The sequence below is a fragment of the Xiphias gladius genome, chromosome 17, assembly GCF_016859285.1.
Source record: "Xiphias gladius isolate SHS-SW01 ecotype Sanya breed wild chromosome 17, ASM1685928v1, whole genome shotgun sequence".
NCBI classification, from domain to species: Eukaryota; Metazoa; Chordata; class Actinopteri; order Istiophoriformes; family Xiphiidae; genus Xiphias; species Xiphias gladius.
The window spans coordinates 22,464,884-22,481,157 of record NC_053416.1 but is presented as its reverse complement, the minus strand read 5'-3'; the positions used below and the strand labels follow the sequence as shown (position 1 = coordinate 22,481,157).

The 16,274-nt window shown below is 42.8% G+C and overlaps 1 protein-coding gene across 1 annotated transcript in view; it reads left to right on the top strand.

The window, feature by feature from the left end:
- The first annotated feature begins 69 nt into the window (after positions 1-69).
- Positions 70-16,274, top strand: part of zzef1 (zinc finger, ZZ-type with EF hand domain 1) — a 31,363-nt gene continuing 15,158 nt past the window's right edge. The window contains exons 1-37 of the mRNA XM_040150798.1: positions 70-495; positions 1,166-1,310; positions 1,438-1,632; positions 1,826-2,009; positions 2,134-2,333; positions 2,895-3,105; positions 3,288-3,404; positions 3,910-4,088; positions 4,324-4,422; positions 4,512-4,603; positions 4,695-4,840; positions 5,180-5,285; positions 5,894-6,112; positions 6,822-6,913; positions 7,051-7,268; positions 7,436-7,569; positions 7,662-7,732; positions 7,826-7,940; positions 8,074-8,239; positions 8,483-8,604; positions 8,706-8,828; positions 9,432-9,601; positions 9,706-9,787; positions 9,905-10,106; positions 10,390-10,523; positions 10,649-10,889; positions 11,046-11,125; positions 11,228-11,318; positions 11,423-11,909; positions 11,992-12,156; positions 12,518-12,637; positions 12,776-12,937; positions 13,135-13,267; positions 13,450-13,588; positions 13,741-13,906; positions 14,015-14,277; positions 14,839-15,011. Coding sequence (XP_040006732.1) covers positions 70-495; positions 1,166-1,310; positions 1,438-1,632; positions 1,826-2,009; positions 2,134-2,333; positions 2,895-3,105; positions 3,288-3,404; positions 3,910-4,088; positions 4,324-4,422; positions 4,512-4,603; positions 4,695-4,840; positions 5,180-5,285; positions 5,894-6,112; positions 6,822-6,913; positions 7,051-7,268; positions 7,436-7,569; positions 7,662-7,732; positions 7,826-7,940; positions 8,074-8,239; positions 8,483-8,604; positions 8,706-8,828; positions 9,432-9,601; positions 9,706-9,787; positions 9,905-10,106; positions 10,390-10,523; positions 10,649-10,889; positions 11,046-11,125; positions 11,228-11,318; positions 11,423-11,909; positions 11,992-12,156; positions 12,518-12,637; positions 12,776-12,937; positions 13,135-13,267; positions 13,450-13,588; positions 13,741-13,906; positions 14,015-14,277; positions 14,839-15,011 — 6,168 coding nt within the window. The remainder of the gene's footprint in view (positions 496-1,165; positions 1,311-1,437; positions 1,633-1,825; positions 2,010-2,133; positions 2,334-2,894; positions 3,106-3,287; positions 3,405-3,909; positions 4,089-4,323; positions 4,423-4,511; positions 4,604-4,694; positions 4,841-5,179; positions 5,286-5,893; positions 6,113-6,821; positions 6,914-7,050; positions 7,269-7,435; positions 7,570-7,661; positions 7,733-7,825; positions 7,941-8,073; positions 8,240-8,482; positions 8,605-8,705; positions 8,829-9,431; positions 9,602-9,705; positions 9,788-9,904; positions 10,107-10,389; positions 10,524-10,648; positions 10,890-11,045; positions 11,126-11,227; positions 11,319-11,422; positions 11,910-11,991; positions 12,157-12,517; positions 12,638-12,775; positions 12,938-13,134; positions 13,268-13,449; positions 13,589-13,740; positions 13,907-14,014; positions 14,278-14,838; positions 15,012-16,274) is intronic.

The following is a 16,274-nucleotide window of genomic DNA, read 5'->3' as shown; positions in this document are numbered from 1 at the left end:
ACCGTCTCAAAACTGACACGCAGTGGGCCGCAGGGATTTTCGGGGGAGCCATAGTTCGCTGAAAAAAACATGGGGAACGCAGAGAGCGGCTGTGGTGGAGGCAGCGGCGACGAGGAAGACATAGAAACGGAGAGCCCCGGCTTCGCGGAAGACAGTCCGGCCTCTGCGGCCACTGGTGGTGGTGTCGGTGGTGGTGTCGGAGGCGGTGGAGGCTCCGGCTGTGGGAGAAGCGGCAGGGGATCGAGTAACCCGCCCGTGCCCACCGGTGGCCCACCTAGCCCCGGGGTCCTCTTAGAGCAAGTGAAACTGAGAGAAGCGGCGGCCCGTATTAGCGACTCCGGGGTCGCCATTCAGGAGTCTGTCCTGGCCGGGAATGAGGGTGTCCTGGTGCGGTGGCTGGAGGACCGGTTAAACCGAGGAGAAGAGTCGGTCAATGTGGAACAATTTTGTGAGATGTTGGAGAGTAGAGATGCCCCGAGAGATGAATGTGAAGAGGTATAAAGACATAGAAAAGCGTGCCTCTCACAAGCGATGTGAAATATCATGATTTGTGTCCCAGACATTAGGGTAGAGCGGCTGATAGCAGTTGTCATGCCCTTTTGTGATGAGTGCTTAGTAAATATGATTTTCTAATGGGGTCATGAGAGGGACACACATGATATCCTATAATCAGTTTTGTAATCTTAATGGTGTGCAATGAAACCAGTTACATGAGCTGTCATCATGTCACCTTTGCTTCCCAGTTTTATTGTCGCTGGCACTTCAGCCTTGGCCTCTTTGAGCATAACATGCTGCTTTGTTGTCTGTTGGCTGACATTTGTTTTTTTAACCAAAGGTTGCTAATGAATGGGTTAACATTGAATGGAATGCCACTGCTATTCTTTACATACTACACGCTACATTTGTTCCTTCAGAAATGAATATTCACATGTAGAGCTACTACCTGTCTTTTTCATGTTTATCAGGCATAAAATATATCTAACTTAATAATAAGCAATAGCGGTACAGCATATTGTGAGCCCTAAAAATGAAGGATACCGATTGTTGGCCCATTTGTGTTGAACAGTTATATCCTTATAGGTTTTTGTGATGGTGTGCAGGAATGTAAGCGATTGTGTCAGCATGTAAAGTGTCACAATGTGTACTGTCTTTGTCCCTGTCTCAGGCTTTTGGACAGTTCGATGCAGAGGGGGATGGGGTGGTGGACGTAGAGAGCATGCTGATTGCTCTGAAGAACTCCAATGGAGCTAATCTACAGGGAGAACTGAGTCATGTGATAAGACAGCTACAGGCATGCTCCCTAACCCCAGGTATGAGATGTGATTTGTTTACAATTGTGAACAAGGCCAACCTTATTTGGATAGGTTTTGTCACCAGAAGGCAGAGGAGTTAACCCTGAAAACCAATATTGCCTCTTTTCTTGTATTGTTTCCACAGGTTTTGTTGACATATTCTCCAAGACCAAAGACCGGTTAGGGGCACATGCCTCTAAGATCCTTAAATTCTTACACAGGAATCGTATTCCCAGCAGTGCCATCCCTTTCCCTATCTTAGAGGGCTACAACAGTATCTGCACCATGAGGTCCAGTGTAGTCCAGGACTTCTTGGAATTCCTCTTACAGAAGGAGAAAGGTGAACACCAGAGATGGGCGTGAAAAAACTGGCTGGCTAGTGCTGAATAAGGGGTTTGAACTGTGAATTTCTGAATGTCCTCCTGTGTATTTTAAGCATATGGTAACGGTAAATACATATTTAGCAGTGCAGCTGTCTCCTCTTGCTGAACAACTTTTAGACAGTTGTCCTAATTTGTATTTGTTTCTTTCAGATTTAGATATCCAGTACAGAGCAGAACTGGACCGTGATCCGGAGGTGGACAAGGTCAAGGTGGTCACACAGTGCTATAGCACAATAGAAGCTTCTTCCAATGTTGCTGACATTTACAAGATGACAAATGGAGAAACTGCATCTTTCTGGCAGTCAGACGGCAGTGCACGCTCGCACTGGATCAGGTAATATGTGACTCAAGGCTTTGCAGCTGATGGTCACTCGTGCTTGATCCTTGATTTATAGAGGGTTTGCCCCATGTATATCATCAACTCTAAGGTGGAAACCCGTCTCTTTTCTGATTCCCAGATTGAAAATGAAACCAGATGTGGTTTTGAGACGGCTGGCCATTGCTGTGGCTTCTAATGACCATAGCTACATGCCTCAGCTTGTCTCAGTTGCTGTGGGGAAAAACCGTCGTTCCCTGCAGGAAATCAGAGATATCCGCATCCCCAGCAATGTCACAGGCTACATAGCTCTTTTGGAGAATGCTAACATCACACACCCCTGTGAGTCACTACCTGTCTGTCTGTTTAGTGGAGTGGAGTATTAATTTTTCTTGGGCTTCTGTGTTCCTTCACTGATGCTTGCAGAGAAACCTTCTTTCTCATTAGCTTCCCTCCGGTGAAGGGAGAGAAACACTGGGTTCATTCATACATCAGTGGTTAAATTCTCTGGTTTTAGCTCAGGTTATTTTGCCTCAGGTCTTAAAGGATCATCTGTATAGCCAATACGCCACATGTCGGCCTTATTAAAAGTTGTCTAGCCTCACAGAAGCCAGACTAAAACTGACATTTTTTGTTTTTCCTACGAGATATGCATGAATGAGGATAATATCGAATGAGAATCAGAGGCAGCTTGGAGCAAGAATAGTCAGACAGATATTAGTAGAGGTTTAAATGAGGGTGACAAATTCTGCTATGTATTTTGAAAGCAGTCCTGTGGTTTGCAGCTCTAACTACAGGCTGAATCAGTCACAGCCCTGTGTTTTGTGAATGGCAAAGTGCTTTGTGCTGCGAATCATTTGATATATAGTCCGCTAACTGAATTATCTCCCCACCAAACCCCAGACATCCAAATCAACATTAAGCGGTGCCTGAGCGATGGATGTGACACGCGGATTCATGGCTTGAAGACTCTTGGCTATCAGATTACCAAGAGTAAAGAGGTGTCTGTTTCGGATGCTTCAGCCATCTGGTACCTGTCTCTCCTCACCTCCTTGGTCACTGCCTCCATGGAGACTAACCCTGCACTGGCTCAGACTGTCCTTCAGAGCACACAGTAAGACACACTACTCATGCCTTTTGCATATGTGATTTAAAAAAAAAAAAAAAAAAAAAAAAAGTGCAACCATCTTTTGTAAGTAAGAAATATAATGTTATAGTTCTTATTGCACTGAATCAAGTGTAGTGATTTGTCCAATCAGTGCTTGGGCTCTAAGGTTTTTTGTGTTCTCCTCCTAGAAAAGCCTTACGGCACATGCCACCTTTGTCCCTAACGCCGTCATCAACAGAGTTCCCCAAGTTCTTCTCCTTGAACATCCTGGAGGAGGTGGATGGATTTCTGCTCAGGATAGCCGAGTAATGACCTGCAGGGGTTACATCAGCACACTCACCCATCACTGCCACACTGTGCTCATGATGCTGACATCATCAAAATGAAAACAGACTAAAATCAAAGTATTGATATGTGGGGCGATGGCACACTACTAGCATTCCATTTTAGACCCCAGAGTTGGCTGGTGGTCTGTTAGAACCAGACTTTGAGTCCACATTTCTCCCCTAAAGCTAGACAAAGGAATAGGTCATGGATTAATTATGGATATTCATGGAAATAATTTTTGCCGTGAATCACAATTTAGCCCAGTGTTAAATTGTGCATGCAAGCATTGTATTAAGATTGATTTGGAAAAAAATGTAAACCTATCCTTTAAAGTGTGAGGGCACATTTATGACCATACATGAATATATACTTAGCTGGCCAAAATACTTTTGGCTGTTTGAAATACTGACATACATTATTATTATTTAATATGACCAAATGCATCCCAAAACTAACTTATGATTGTTCTTTGCTCCTGTGTAGCTGCTGTGTGAGTCCTGATGCGGAATTGACCCTCCTGGCCTTCGCTTTGGCCAGAGGCAGCGTGGCAAAAGTCCTTCAGGCCCTGTCCTGCATCAGCGATCATTTAGAGACCGAGTACAAGGCCTCCTCCCTCATCACGTCTATGGCCTCCGTTAGGCTGCGACTACTCTATCGCAATGGTAACCTGACCAACCCCCCTTTACTCTCCTTCACAAGAGTCAAAACCATAGAAACCATAGACCCAGGAGAGAAAGTGCTTAGCTAAACTGCTAACTGTGTCACAAAGCTGCAGTTTAGTGTGGTGGTAATAGCCACTCAGTATAGGAATGAAATTCTAGCCTGTTGGAGAATGCTCAAATGATTAACAATGGTGTCAGAAATTAAACTGACATAATGATTTATATTGCATTGCAGGGAAGCCCCTCCAGCTGCACCTACAAGCCTGTGATGTAAAGAGTAAAGAGGAGAAATCAGGACCAGAGAACATGCTCACAGAATCTTCCACTGGAGACGGTACAACTGAGACTAATAACGATTCATCTTTAGTTTAAGTACAGTATGAACATGCTCCCAAGAATAACTGAAAGTGTGTTCCTCCTCAGGTTTTCTCACAGAGAGCGGCAGGAAGAAGGCCAGCGTGATACTTTCCACAGAGGACCAGAGCAACTTCCAGGTCACTCAGATGAAGATCAAAGTGAGAATCCCTATGATTTCACAGAATTGATGATAATACAGTGATAGAGTATTACTGTACATGGCACTTGCTCTCTGGTTTGTGTGATAAGGTGCGAAAAGGAGCCATTGGAGCAAAATGCGGCTTAGTGTTTGCATACAAGGAGGAGGACCCTTTTGACGCAGAGAAACATTTCAAGAGGTTCAAAAAGTATGACGCGTGGGACTACAAGGACTACAAAGAGTTTGTACAAGACAAGTAAAGATCCATTAGTAACTTTGAGTTTCATTATTCCTTATATTTTAGTTTAGTGTGCTTTTGTGTTTATGATCTAAATATGTGTTATAGATTAACAAGTTTACAAAGCTTTAATAAGAGAAGACAACTATGATTAGCAAATAAGTACTGAAGAATACATGTGGCTAAATATGTTATGCAGGACAATGTATACACTTCAGTGAACAGTCCAACCTAATAAGATTGGAGTAGAAAGTCCAAGTGGTTTTCCTGTGTTGTGGATACCCCTAAGCAGTGTGGGGGTCTGTCTTAGTGGTTTATGTGAATGGCTGACACACCATATTGTCACCTGACCTGCAGTGTGAGGATTCCAGCACAGTCTGAAGATGAGCCGATTGGCTGGTTTGAGCTTGAGGAGGACTGGAACGATGTGGAGATCAAGCTGCAGCAGTGTCGGGTTGCAAAGGTACATACTGCATCCATTTAAAACTAAGATACAGTTTGACTTAGTCCTCTTTAATCTCATTAATTAACCTTTGTGTTTTGTTTCTCACCCCTGAAGTAGTTACTCCATAAAAGATAAGATATTTGATAAGATGATATTTTATATTTTTCTTTTGGTCAACAAATTCCATGAAAACACCAAATCACCAATGATGAACCTGCTAGCAGATATTTTCGTTGTATCCAAAATATGACAATCATATTCCTCTGTGCCATAGAGCTCCATTGTTGTCCAAAAATGTTAAAGGCACATCAGTGAGCCACACTGTTGCACTGGGTGACATGTTACATCATTACAACAAACATGGGCACTGCAGAGTCAAATCCCACAACCACCGTTCTGCCATCATAAATACTCACAAGAACACCAAATGTGTATTAATCCACAGCTGAAAATAGGCCCCAACAAATGCACTATTTCCTTCTGTTTGAGTAATGTTTGCAAAAAACTACAGTGCCCAGCTGTCTTAGGAATTTTTTAACTCCTTTTAAAAATGAAAGCGTACATTTTTGAACAGTTTTTAAAGAATTACGTCTTCAGTAGGAACTTATGTTGCCTTATCTTCCCAGTTCCTGATGGTGAAATTCCTCTGCGCCAGGCAGGACTCTGCTGAGCGCCTTGGTGTTCAGTCCGTCAGCTTCAGTGGCTACCTGTGCCCTGGGACAGAGAGGCTGGGGGACCTGGATGACCTCAGTCCAGAGGGAGAGAGTGTCGACCGTGATGCTGTCACTGGCCTTTGTCTACTTAACAAGACGCTATTCTTCATTCAACAGCTTACACGAGACATGGTAACTACTGATCACTGCTTGATGGTAATACAGTATGTACAACATTTAAATATCATTAATATTAGTAGTATACAGTACATTAGTACGATTTCAATTAAATCCCATAATTCTATAGCTGAAAATATTGGAAGCTTTCGCTCTACATGATATATTGTGTGTCACCATGTTATAGTTGAAATTTGCTGAATTGCCTCATGGCATCACACAGCACAAGACCAAAAGACAAATGGGAAAAATCTTCCAACATTTTCTTCTCCTCGCTCTTTAAAATCATTCACATTACATATGTTTACATTAAACAAAAACAGTAAGTAAGATGGAGAAAAAGTAGAAATATCCTCTTTTTGACAGGAAACAAAAATGGTTTATGAGAAATATTACAACACAAAATACCACTGGCCCGAGATAGAGACTATACCAAGTATCCTAAATGTGGTCTTGTGTTGTGCCAAAGTAGTATAATTGGTTTGCTGAACTAACTAACTTACTGCTTTATGTGTTTTATATTTACTCATTTTCTTTCACTTTCACTACATTCATCAAACTATTGATGAGTCAGTCTGCTCATTTGACCATTAGCAGACATTGCAGCATCTCCCTTACAGTACTGCGGAACTCCTGCAAGTGAATGTGTGCTTCACATCTGTGGCAGAATGTTTCCTGTTTTATTAGTGAAAACTGTCAGATAGTTGTCTATTTGTTTCTGTAGGACGCCTCTCACTTCAAGCAGAAGTATCTTCTGGACTTCAGTGGTCTCAGCCTCAGCATCTTCTGGAACTTCTACCGTAAACTCAGGGAGATGTGAGTAATAGTACTGTGTGTCCATACGCTCATTACAGCAATAATTACCATTTGGAGTGATGAGGCCCAGTAGTCAGTAGGAAAAATCCAGACATATTAAAGTCTCACCTGTAATCGAGAATATGTCTATGTCTCAGTGAGGGAGAGGAGGTGTTGAAGAGCAGAGTTCTGCTGCTCCAGTTGATGCAGAACTGTTTCCCTATGCTGCCCAACCCACTGGACTCCCAGGGCCCAGAGGAGAGCAGAGGGCCAGATGAGGGAGCCACAGCAGCTTGTTCATCCACATCCAGCAGTGGAGAGCCTCTGAATGACTCTGTTAGGGCTGTGTGGGAACTCTACACTCATCTCTGCCACAGTAAGAGCCTGTCAGCTTTCCTACAACTGGCAGGAGTAAAAAGTATTTGGTTAACACGTTAAATTTATCTGTAGAAATCCATTGGGCAGTAGTAGCTTGTCATGATTGATTTCTAGGAATTTGTGAAAATCTGTGTAGCAATGATATTTATCATGTTTGTGTTATAGTTGTGGATGGTCCAGAGGGTGAAACATTAGTAGAAAAAGCTTTGCACAAGGAAGCAGTCAAGGCCATTCTTAATGGAGCTGCTGTTTTCTTCCCTGACAAACACGTCAGGCGGGACAAACTCTTCCACATGATGGTGAGTTTATAAAAACAATAATAATGATAATAATGATGATAACAACAATATAATATTGATAATGATGATATAATACTATTCTTCTTTTACAGAAAAATATTACGGAAGAGGATCAGCCAGAGTCAGTAAAGGTGACGTTTGAATCACTTTGTAATTACTTCAGGTAAGCATAATGTAGATATATAAACACGTCATCATATTCTCACGCACACTTGGATCAGAATGGATCAGTTGCAGCTGTGTTTTCTCTATGCAGTGACCAGGATCCAAGTGGCCTTCTCCTGCTTCCACCTAAAGGAGCTCCCTCAGACTTTGACATCAGCCCCATACTGTCAGTCATGGACACGCTGTTACTGGTGGCAACAAGAGAGGTGAGACCTGCGTCACACACAACATCTCAACGATTTCATCATGTTATGAAACCGTTCATTTCTTGACGTGAAATCACGTTTTAATCTACTTTTCTAATGTTCCTCCTTGTTCAACATGTCTCCCACCTCTTAGTGTGAAGTTATGATGGTGGATCAGAGTAGTGGAGCCAGCAGGATGGTGTTGTTGTCCTTGTTCTGGGCACTGCAGGGTAGTCTGCTCTCTTGGTGCTACCTGCAGCTCAAAGGAGGAGCTTCCACAGCTATCGCTATGGAGCTGGCAAGAGACATCCTACTCAAATGTGAGATACAGTGACAGTGTTGCAATGCTGACACAAATGACCTTCTTACAGCCCCCTATTTTCAGGGTTAGATTCTGTGTTTGCAATTGGACAATATAACAAGAGCACACAGCCCGATGATGATCAGTCAAATGTGATCCAACAGAGTAAAGAATTTGATTACAATTTGCTGGGTAAAAATTCATCTTGGAATGGACAAGAATGAATGAAAAAATGGCTTATTCCAACCTGCTCATTCAATAGATGTGGATCAGTTCTTGGGAAGCATCAAGACTATCCTTGGGTCCCTGCTGGAGAGATACACCGGTGCTGAAATCACTGACAAACTAGGCAGCTCCATCCTAGCCACAGTCTTCAGACAACTGGTAACACACTCTTATCTTGTGATTTGGAATTGCCCCCTTGCACAATTATAGACTTGACTGTGCTGAATGAATATGAATAATATTTGTTCTGGTCCTTGCAGATGATTTTCCTCCTTGAGCTGTGCTCTTTAGACATCCCTCATAGTGTGTTGCTGAAGAGCTTCTCCTCTCTGGTCGAGCTACTCAAAAGCCTATCCAGTGACACCGGCGACATCTTTTCTAAGGTCAGTCCACTCTGACCTTAGACCTTAATACATCCTCCCATCCCACTGTATGAGGAGGAGTGGAAAGGTGAAAATGCAGACCAGTATTCAGGGCATGGGGGGTTGTGAAGTACAGCAACACCTGTGTAACCAGTGGTGGAAGAAGTAATCAGATCCTTCACTTAAGTAAAAGTAGCAATACTGGAATATAATTACTCCATTACAAGTAAAACTTCTGCATTAAAAATGGCACTTAAATAAAATTATGTATTATTATTTACTGTTGTCATTGGTTGAGGTGGAGCTAATTTGAACTATCTCATATACTGTTGAGTAGTTTAATCTATTTGAATAATATTTTATAAACTGATCATATATTTTGTATGTAAAATCTTTATCCTCAAAGTAACCAGTAAATTCAGCTGTCAGATAAATATAGTGCACTAAAAAGTACAATTTTTCCCTCTGAACTGGAGTGTAGTTGAAGTATAAAGTAGCATAACACGAAAACACTCCAGTAAAGTACATCAAATTCAAGTAAAGTACTTGAGTAAATGTCCTTACTGTAATTGCTTGCTACAACTAAGTGTAACAAACATTATTTGCACACCATGTCACTGTTAGGTCGATCAGGAGAGTTGGCACCAGCCCCAGCAGCCGGTGGTGCTGAGGACCTGGAACATGGAGTCCCCTCACAACTATGAGAACAGCCGCCATGAGACCAGCATCTTTGCCTGCCCTGGTGCTACTTCCTTTGAGGTGGAGTTTGACGAACGCTGTGAGACAGAGAAGAGGTGACCTATGTAAAGTATTCAAATTTGTTTTTTTTGTTTTTTTTCTTTTTTAAATCTTCAGTGAGGATTTTACTTACAATCCTAAATGCTCTTGATGTTGACAGATACGACTACCTAGAATTCACAGATTCTAGAGGTGGCAAGGTCCGCTATGATATGAAAGTTGGAACTGAGAAGTGGCCAAAGGTGAGATGTGGGAAACCACTGAATTATCTCCATATCAAACACTGTTGTTGCTTATTTCCACTTTCTTTTTCGTTGATCCTTTTTAATTCCTTCTGTTGTATCTGTATTCTCCTTCAGAAAGTGACGTTTGATGCTGGCCCTCAGCTCCAGTTCCTCTTCCACTCTGATAGCAGTAATAATGAGTGGGGTTACAAGTTCACTGTGACAGCCATGGGTCTGCCAGACATCACCATTTCTTGGATGTCGGACTTGCAGCTGCTGGTGGCTCGCCTAATGGGTCGTCTTGCATCAAGAACTCTGGCACTGAAATCCCCTCACGGTAAAACTGTCTTCCACAACTGTTACCAAACAAAGGCCTGTGTTCTAAAAGTGTTTCTCTGCGTAAAGTTTGGGAATGGCTGCGTCGGACCATAGTCAGAACATTTCTAATCTTGTACATTTGGGCCTTACAGGAACAGATCTTGCAGAATTAGGGAACTGTGAAAGATGTTTGACATGAATTCATTTCAGACCACTTCTGAATTATATTTTTGCTCAAGCATTTTTCAGACCCTCAATGACAAATTAAAATGCTGCCATTTGTGGGTTGCTGTGTATTCCAGAGATCCGCACTGTAAAGGAGCTTCCGTCAGGAAAAATGTCCCATGTTCAGTCTTCTCCTTTATGGAAACCCATCCTGCGACACGGGTTGTGTGAAACAAGGGAGATGACTCAGACAAAAACACCGACAGACCAGGTATGGTCAAGTCTGCTTACTCCAGTTATGTAGAAGTACCTTTTAAAGAATTACATTATTGCATTGCCTAATGACCTCAGCTGGTAAATATTGCTCCACTACTGTGTTGTTTTTCTGTCTGGTAGACAAATACATGGTCTCTTGATGAGTTAATGAGCTTCCTGGAGGACTTTGCCCGTTGGAACCCCTCACAAGAACTGACAAACAGTAGAACAGAGCTGATGAGGAAACTCATGCAGTCCTGCCGAAAACAGACAATGAGGAACGAGATAGCCGCCGGGTTGAAGACAGACCAAGCTGTGAATGCCATTTGGGCAGCCATGGTGTACCACACGCCAGCCCTCAACCATGCCCTGAAGACCTACGGTAATGCTTGGCTATAATCAGTAGTCACAGAGAAAAAGCTGTTTTTTTTACTCAGTTTCTTGCTGTTTTTTTTATCATGGTAAATCTGTTTGGCTGATTAACTTGGTTGAATCACTCAGTTGATTTCTCCCTTCTGTTTTGTCTTCAAATGAGTAGTTAATCAGGACTGCAAGTCCTGTTTAAGTGAAGAGTTTGTGCAGGTGTATTCACTAGCAGACAGCATCAGAACGTGGATGGTGAGTGACAGGATTCATATCTCTGTTGATGATCTATTGCCAAATTTATATATGATCATCTTACTGGACTGTTATGCTGATGATGTCTTTTCTTCCTGCCAGCTGGAGATGAAGCAGAGATACCTAGTCGGCAAAATGAATATCCCTGACGAGAAAGAAGGGGTTCCTGATGAGGTTACTATGGAAACATTAGGTGAGGAATCCAGCATATGTAAAGCCAAATCCCACCCTTTTTTACTGACTCTATTATGTCCTTAATATTATTTTGCTGATTTCCGTTGTTTTGTTTTTCTCTAGCTGAGATGTGTATTGAGAAGAGCCTCTTGCTGTTCAGATTTGCCCCTTGTGGAGTAACATGCCAGGAAAGTGACTCCTTCAAAGCTGCAGAGGGCAGCAGTGTTGTACTCCTCCGCTCAAGTTCGATCTCGGAAGGGGACTTCCAGGCCAGCTCCTCTCTTGGACCTCAGAATGCAGGGGGTGAGGAGGGCGGTGAGGCCAGGGCAGGACAGAGCAAGTCCTCTGGTGCTCAAGGCCAAAACTCATCTTCTTGTGGGCACAGTAGACGAGGCCACAGAGGCTCCACAGAGAGCCTCTCATCCCAGCCAGGGGAGCCAGCCTCACCCTCTGCCTTCCCCCGTAAACCCCCATTCAGTCGGGCACGCCTACGCCTCCTGTCCTGTCGATCTATAGAAGAGCCCCGCATGACCCCCTCTGTCAAGGATCGCTACCCAATACTCAAACACATCCTAAACTTTATAAGGGACCAGGCTCTCACAACAGCAAGGTTACTGACCTCCAGTCTTCTATTTTGCATTTTTGTAATTTGTACCATACAGGGTTAAGTAATCTGCTTCTTTTTCCTGTAGCATTCTGCAGACACTGTCCCTGAACAAAGCCCAGGCTTTGAGTGTGTGCAAGGTCCTGGAGATGGTTCAGCAGTGTTTGCATTCCCTGGGAAAGCCACACCTCTTCCAGGCCCCCTGCATCCTGTTTCTGCAGGAGCTGCTGGCATGCCAGAAAGACTTCACCAGGTACATCTGTAGGCAACCTTTCCAGTTCAAGTGCCGTGACAACAGTCAGTTTTATATAGTGTATGTTAATACTTAAGTCTAGCAGAGCTGAGTAAATATTTGTGATTTTCAACAATGTTGACCCAAATTTTAGAATTATGAAATACTGTATAGATTTGTGTCTGAGATGCTAAAAAGAGAGGGACCATAGTGATGCTAAAATAGATTGCTCTGACCTCTACTATTGATGACAATATTAGGGGTGCCATATATATGTCTCTTTTGAGAAGGAAATACATTTTGTGCAAAAAAATCTGCATGCAGACATACAACTGTGCAGTAGTATTCCACTCAAGATTTTCTTTTGCTCTGTCTTTTTCAGTTATTTCTCCCAGTTGTCAGACAGTGGGCAGAAGCTAGGAGAGGAGGTGAGGTGTTCCTACCATCACTTGGTGCTCATGCTTGTGGAGGCAGTACAAGGCTTCAGCAGCCTCAATGAGAAGTAAGTTCTTATCCTTGTGCCCCACCATGTTCACTCATAACTAGATTTGTAGAAATTTAAAAGCAATTGCAGCAGTGATTAGTGTAATTCCAGGTGTGTGTGCAGTGGTGTAACCTGACTCTCATCACTGCTCCTTAGAGCCCTGCTACCAGCCCTGTCATGTGTGCAGACATGCTTGTTGCACCTTCTAGACATGAGCTGGGAGGTACAGGACCTTCCTCTCTTCCAGAATATAACGCTTCCTGGCCTCCTGCTTAGCATGTCCCAAGAGAACATCAGTGTTCATGACATTGCCATCAGGTAAATCCGACCCACCTCATAAAATGATGCACCACACAGTGGAAATAAATTGCTCTTCCTATTGATAATATTGCTAAGGCTAGCAAGAGACACAATGTTCATTTTTTTTTTGTTTTTTTACAAGATGTTAAATAGTGTACCAGCCACTTAAATTGCAGAGATGATTGATTCTTTCTGTGGTTTAAATTCATCTTTAGTCAGTGGACAGAGGAAGATGAAATCGCAGACTACAAGAAGAACCAGGAGTGGATGGATGAGTGTATGGACGGGATGTTTGAGAAGTGGTATGACAAAATCGATGAGGAGGACTCCATGGAGGACAGGAGAAAGGTACTGTACATCATAGTGCATAAAAGACAGAAAGGGAAGGAAAATTGTCTTTTGTCAGAGCTGTCTAGGGAAAAAAATGGCACTCACTGTTTAACCTCACTGACCCCAAGCCTGTTTTCTCAGCAGAGGTAGGAAAGTTTGATGATAATGCAGTGTAAAAATGTACCTGGTCCTATCCACAGATGCACATGTTCATTGCACGCTATTGTGACCTGCTCAATGTTGTAATCTCCTGTGACGGCTGTGAGAGGATGGCACCTTGGCACCGCTACCGATGTCTGCAGTGCATGGATATGGACCTATGCAAGACCTGCTTCCTAAGTGAGCCTCACACACCCCAATACACTACTCATACAGTCAAATAGGAGTATCTCTTAGCCCAGAGTTTAGACAAACAGGGTAACTGCTCTAATTGTAAATTGGATAAAAGCTTTAGAGCAAACCTAACTTTGGATGCGTGTGTTTTTAACTAGGCGGTGCCAAGCCTGAAGGCCATGAGGATGACCATGAGATGGTGAACATGGAATATGCCTGTGACCATTGCCAGGGGCTCATTGTAGGCAGCAGGATCAACTGCAACGTGTGTGAAGACTTTGACCTGTGCTTTGGTTGTTACAATGCTAAGAAGTATCCTGACAGGTGACACATTTGAAGTTTAACCTCATGCTGTTAAAACACACTTATTCTGCTGTGTTGTTTACCCCAGAGTTGTTAACGCAAGTTTTTAAAAAAAATTCCCATCTTTAGCCATCTGCCCACCCATCGGATCACGGTGTACCCAATGGTGACCATACGAATCAGTGACCGCCATCGCTTGATCCAGCCCTACATCCACAACTACTCCTGGCTGCTGTTTGCTGCTTTGGCCCTGTACACATCAGAACTGAACAGTGCAAAGCAGATGGAGGGAGAGTCATTGAACAGCAACACCTTGAGCCAGGCCTCAGCCCTGCAGACACGCAGCTCCCAACTCATCACTGATTGCTTGCTCAAGGGGCAAACTGGCAAAGGTAAGTCCAAACCAGAATTTTTTTTATTTTTTTTTTTAAAGGAATAGTTCAACATGTTGAGAAATATGCTTATTTGCTTTCTTGTCAAGAGTTAGATGAGAAGATACCACCCTCATGTGTCTATGCTAAATATGAAGCTAGACCAAGCAACTGTCCAAAATTTAAAAAAAATAAAGCAATAATGTGGGTGGACTCTTTCCTAGCTGGGAGCAGTGACCTCAAGTGGTCGCCTGGAAACCCTACAGCGATGACACAGGAGTGGTATTGACAAACAAAATAAGTTTATTCAAAATGTCGAACTATTCCTTTAAATAAAACACTGGCCTTGGGAGAGGATAAGTTTTCTCCATCTCTTCATTTTCATACAGTTTTTGATGACCTTAGGTGCAAAAATGCTTCTTATCACAACAATTTAGTTTTTTCAAATTACATTTGTTACGGGGGGTGCTTCATTGTTAATCCATTTGTCAGAATTTATCTCAGATTCTTCAAACCTGTATTTTTATGTATGTTTTTTATTTTACTTTTATGGCCAACACTTCTATGCCATTCTCCATGTAGGTCTACGTTCCTCAGCTTTGCTCGCTCTGTTGTCCTCCAATGAATCGGCTTCTGATAGTGAGCTGTGTCCAGTCTCTCCGGAGTCCTCTCAGGAGCTCAGTACAGCCACTGACACATCCTCTCTCCCTGGCAGCACTGCAGCGATCTGCTCCCCGTCATCTCCCAGGGACAAGGTGAGGAACAGGAGTCATGTTAGGAAAACAATGTGGAAACCGAATGATCTCTGTTTGGGTAGTGGATCATTACGGTAGCAGGAAGTAGAACACACACAAAAAAAACAAACAGAGCAGATATTTGTACCATACACATCTATAATTGTTGAGTTCAGTGCAGGAGTAGGTGTATAAGTGTGGATCAGTAGGTCACAATATGAGATTCATCGAAAAACGTGTTTGGAAATATTTTAGCTCAGTTACAAAAATACTTAATAGCAACAGGCTCTCCTCAATACCCCTGACCTAATGACATATTTTGTTGATTTTTGAAGTGAAACCCCTGCAGTACTGTTACTATTTATTTCATGAACTTAGAAATATAGGTTTGTCTGTAATTGTGGCAGGTACAAAAGTTTGGGCACCCAACTAAGTCAGTACTTAATAACCCCACTTTGGAAAATATACCAGCTTGTAAATGCTGTTTGTAGCCAGCTAAGACTCTTACTATTCTTGATTTAGGAATTTTCAGCCACTCTTCCTGCAGATCACATCAAGTTCTGAGAGAATTTTAGTCTGTCCTGCAAACACTGCATGTTTAAGATCTACGCACAGATTTTCAGTGATGTTCAGGTCAGGGGACTGTGAGGGTCCTTCTAATAGATTCAGCTTGTGTTTCTTGAAGTAGTTCATGGTGTGTTTAGAGGTCTGCTTTGGCTCATTGTCGTGTTGTAGAAGCTTGACTCTGTTCAGTTTCAGTTGCATGACTGACTGCAGAACATTTGCATCCAGAATTTTATGATATTTAATGGAATCCGTTCTTCCTTCTATCTCTGCAATGTGCTTTGCATGCTTCAGACACTGCCTTTTGTGATGAGGTCACGGGTATAGTTTCCTTCTGATGACTCTTCCATAAAGACCATGTTTGTGTGTGAAGGCTGCACCGTGTAATGGTGCAAGACCTCTCCTGCGTCAGCTTCCTGCAGCCCCTTTGCAGTCATGTTGTGGTTTTGCTTTACCTCTCTGCCCATCAGCCCTGCAGTTTTATCTGAAATTTTTCTTGGGCTTCCAGATCTTATTTTGACTTTCAAAGTTCTAAATGCTGTCTCTAAATGACATTTTAGACAGTGGAAATTTAAAGCTGGAAGCCCTGAGATAACTTTTTAAGCCTCCCCTAGTTTGTAGATGTCAATTAGCTTCATTATCAGATCCTCAGTCAGTTGCTTAGAGGAGCCCATGGTTGTTGAGATTCACAACAAGGTTTGCAGAGTAAGAGAATGAGCT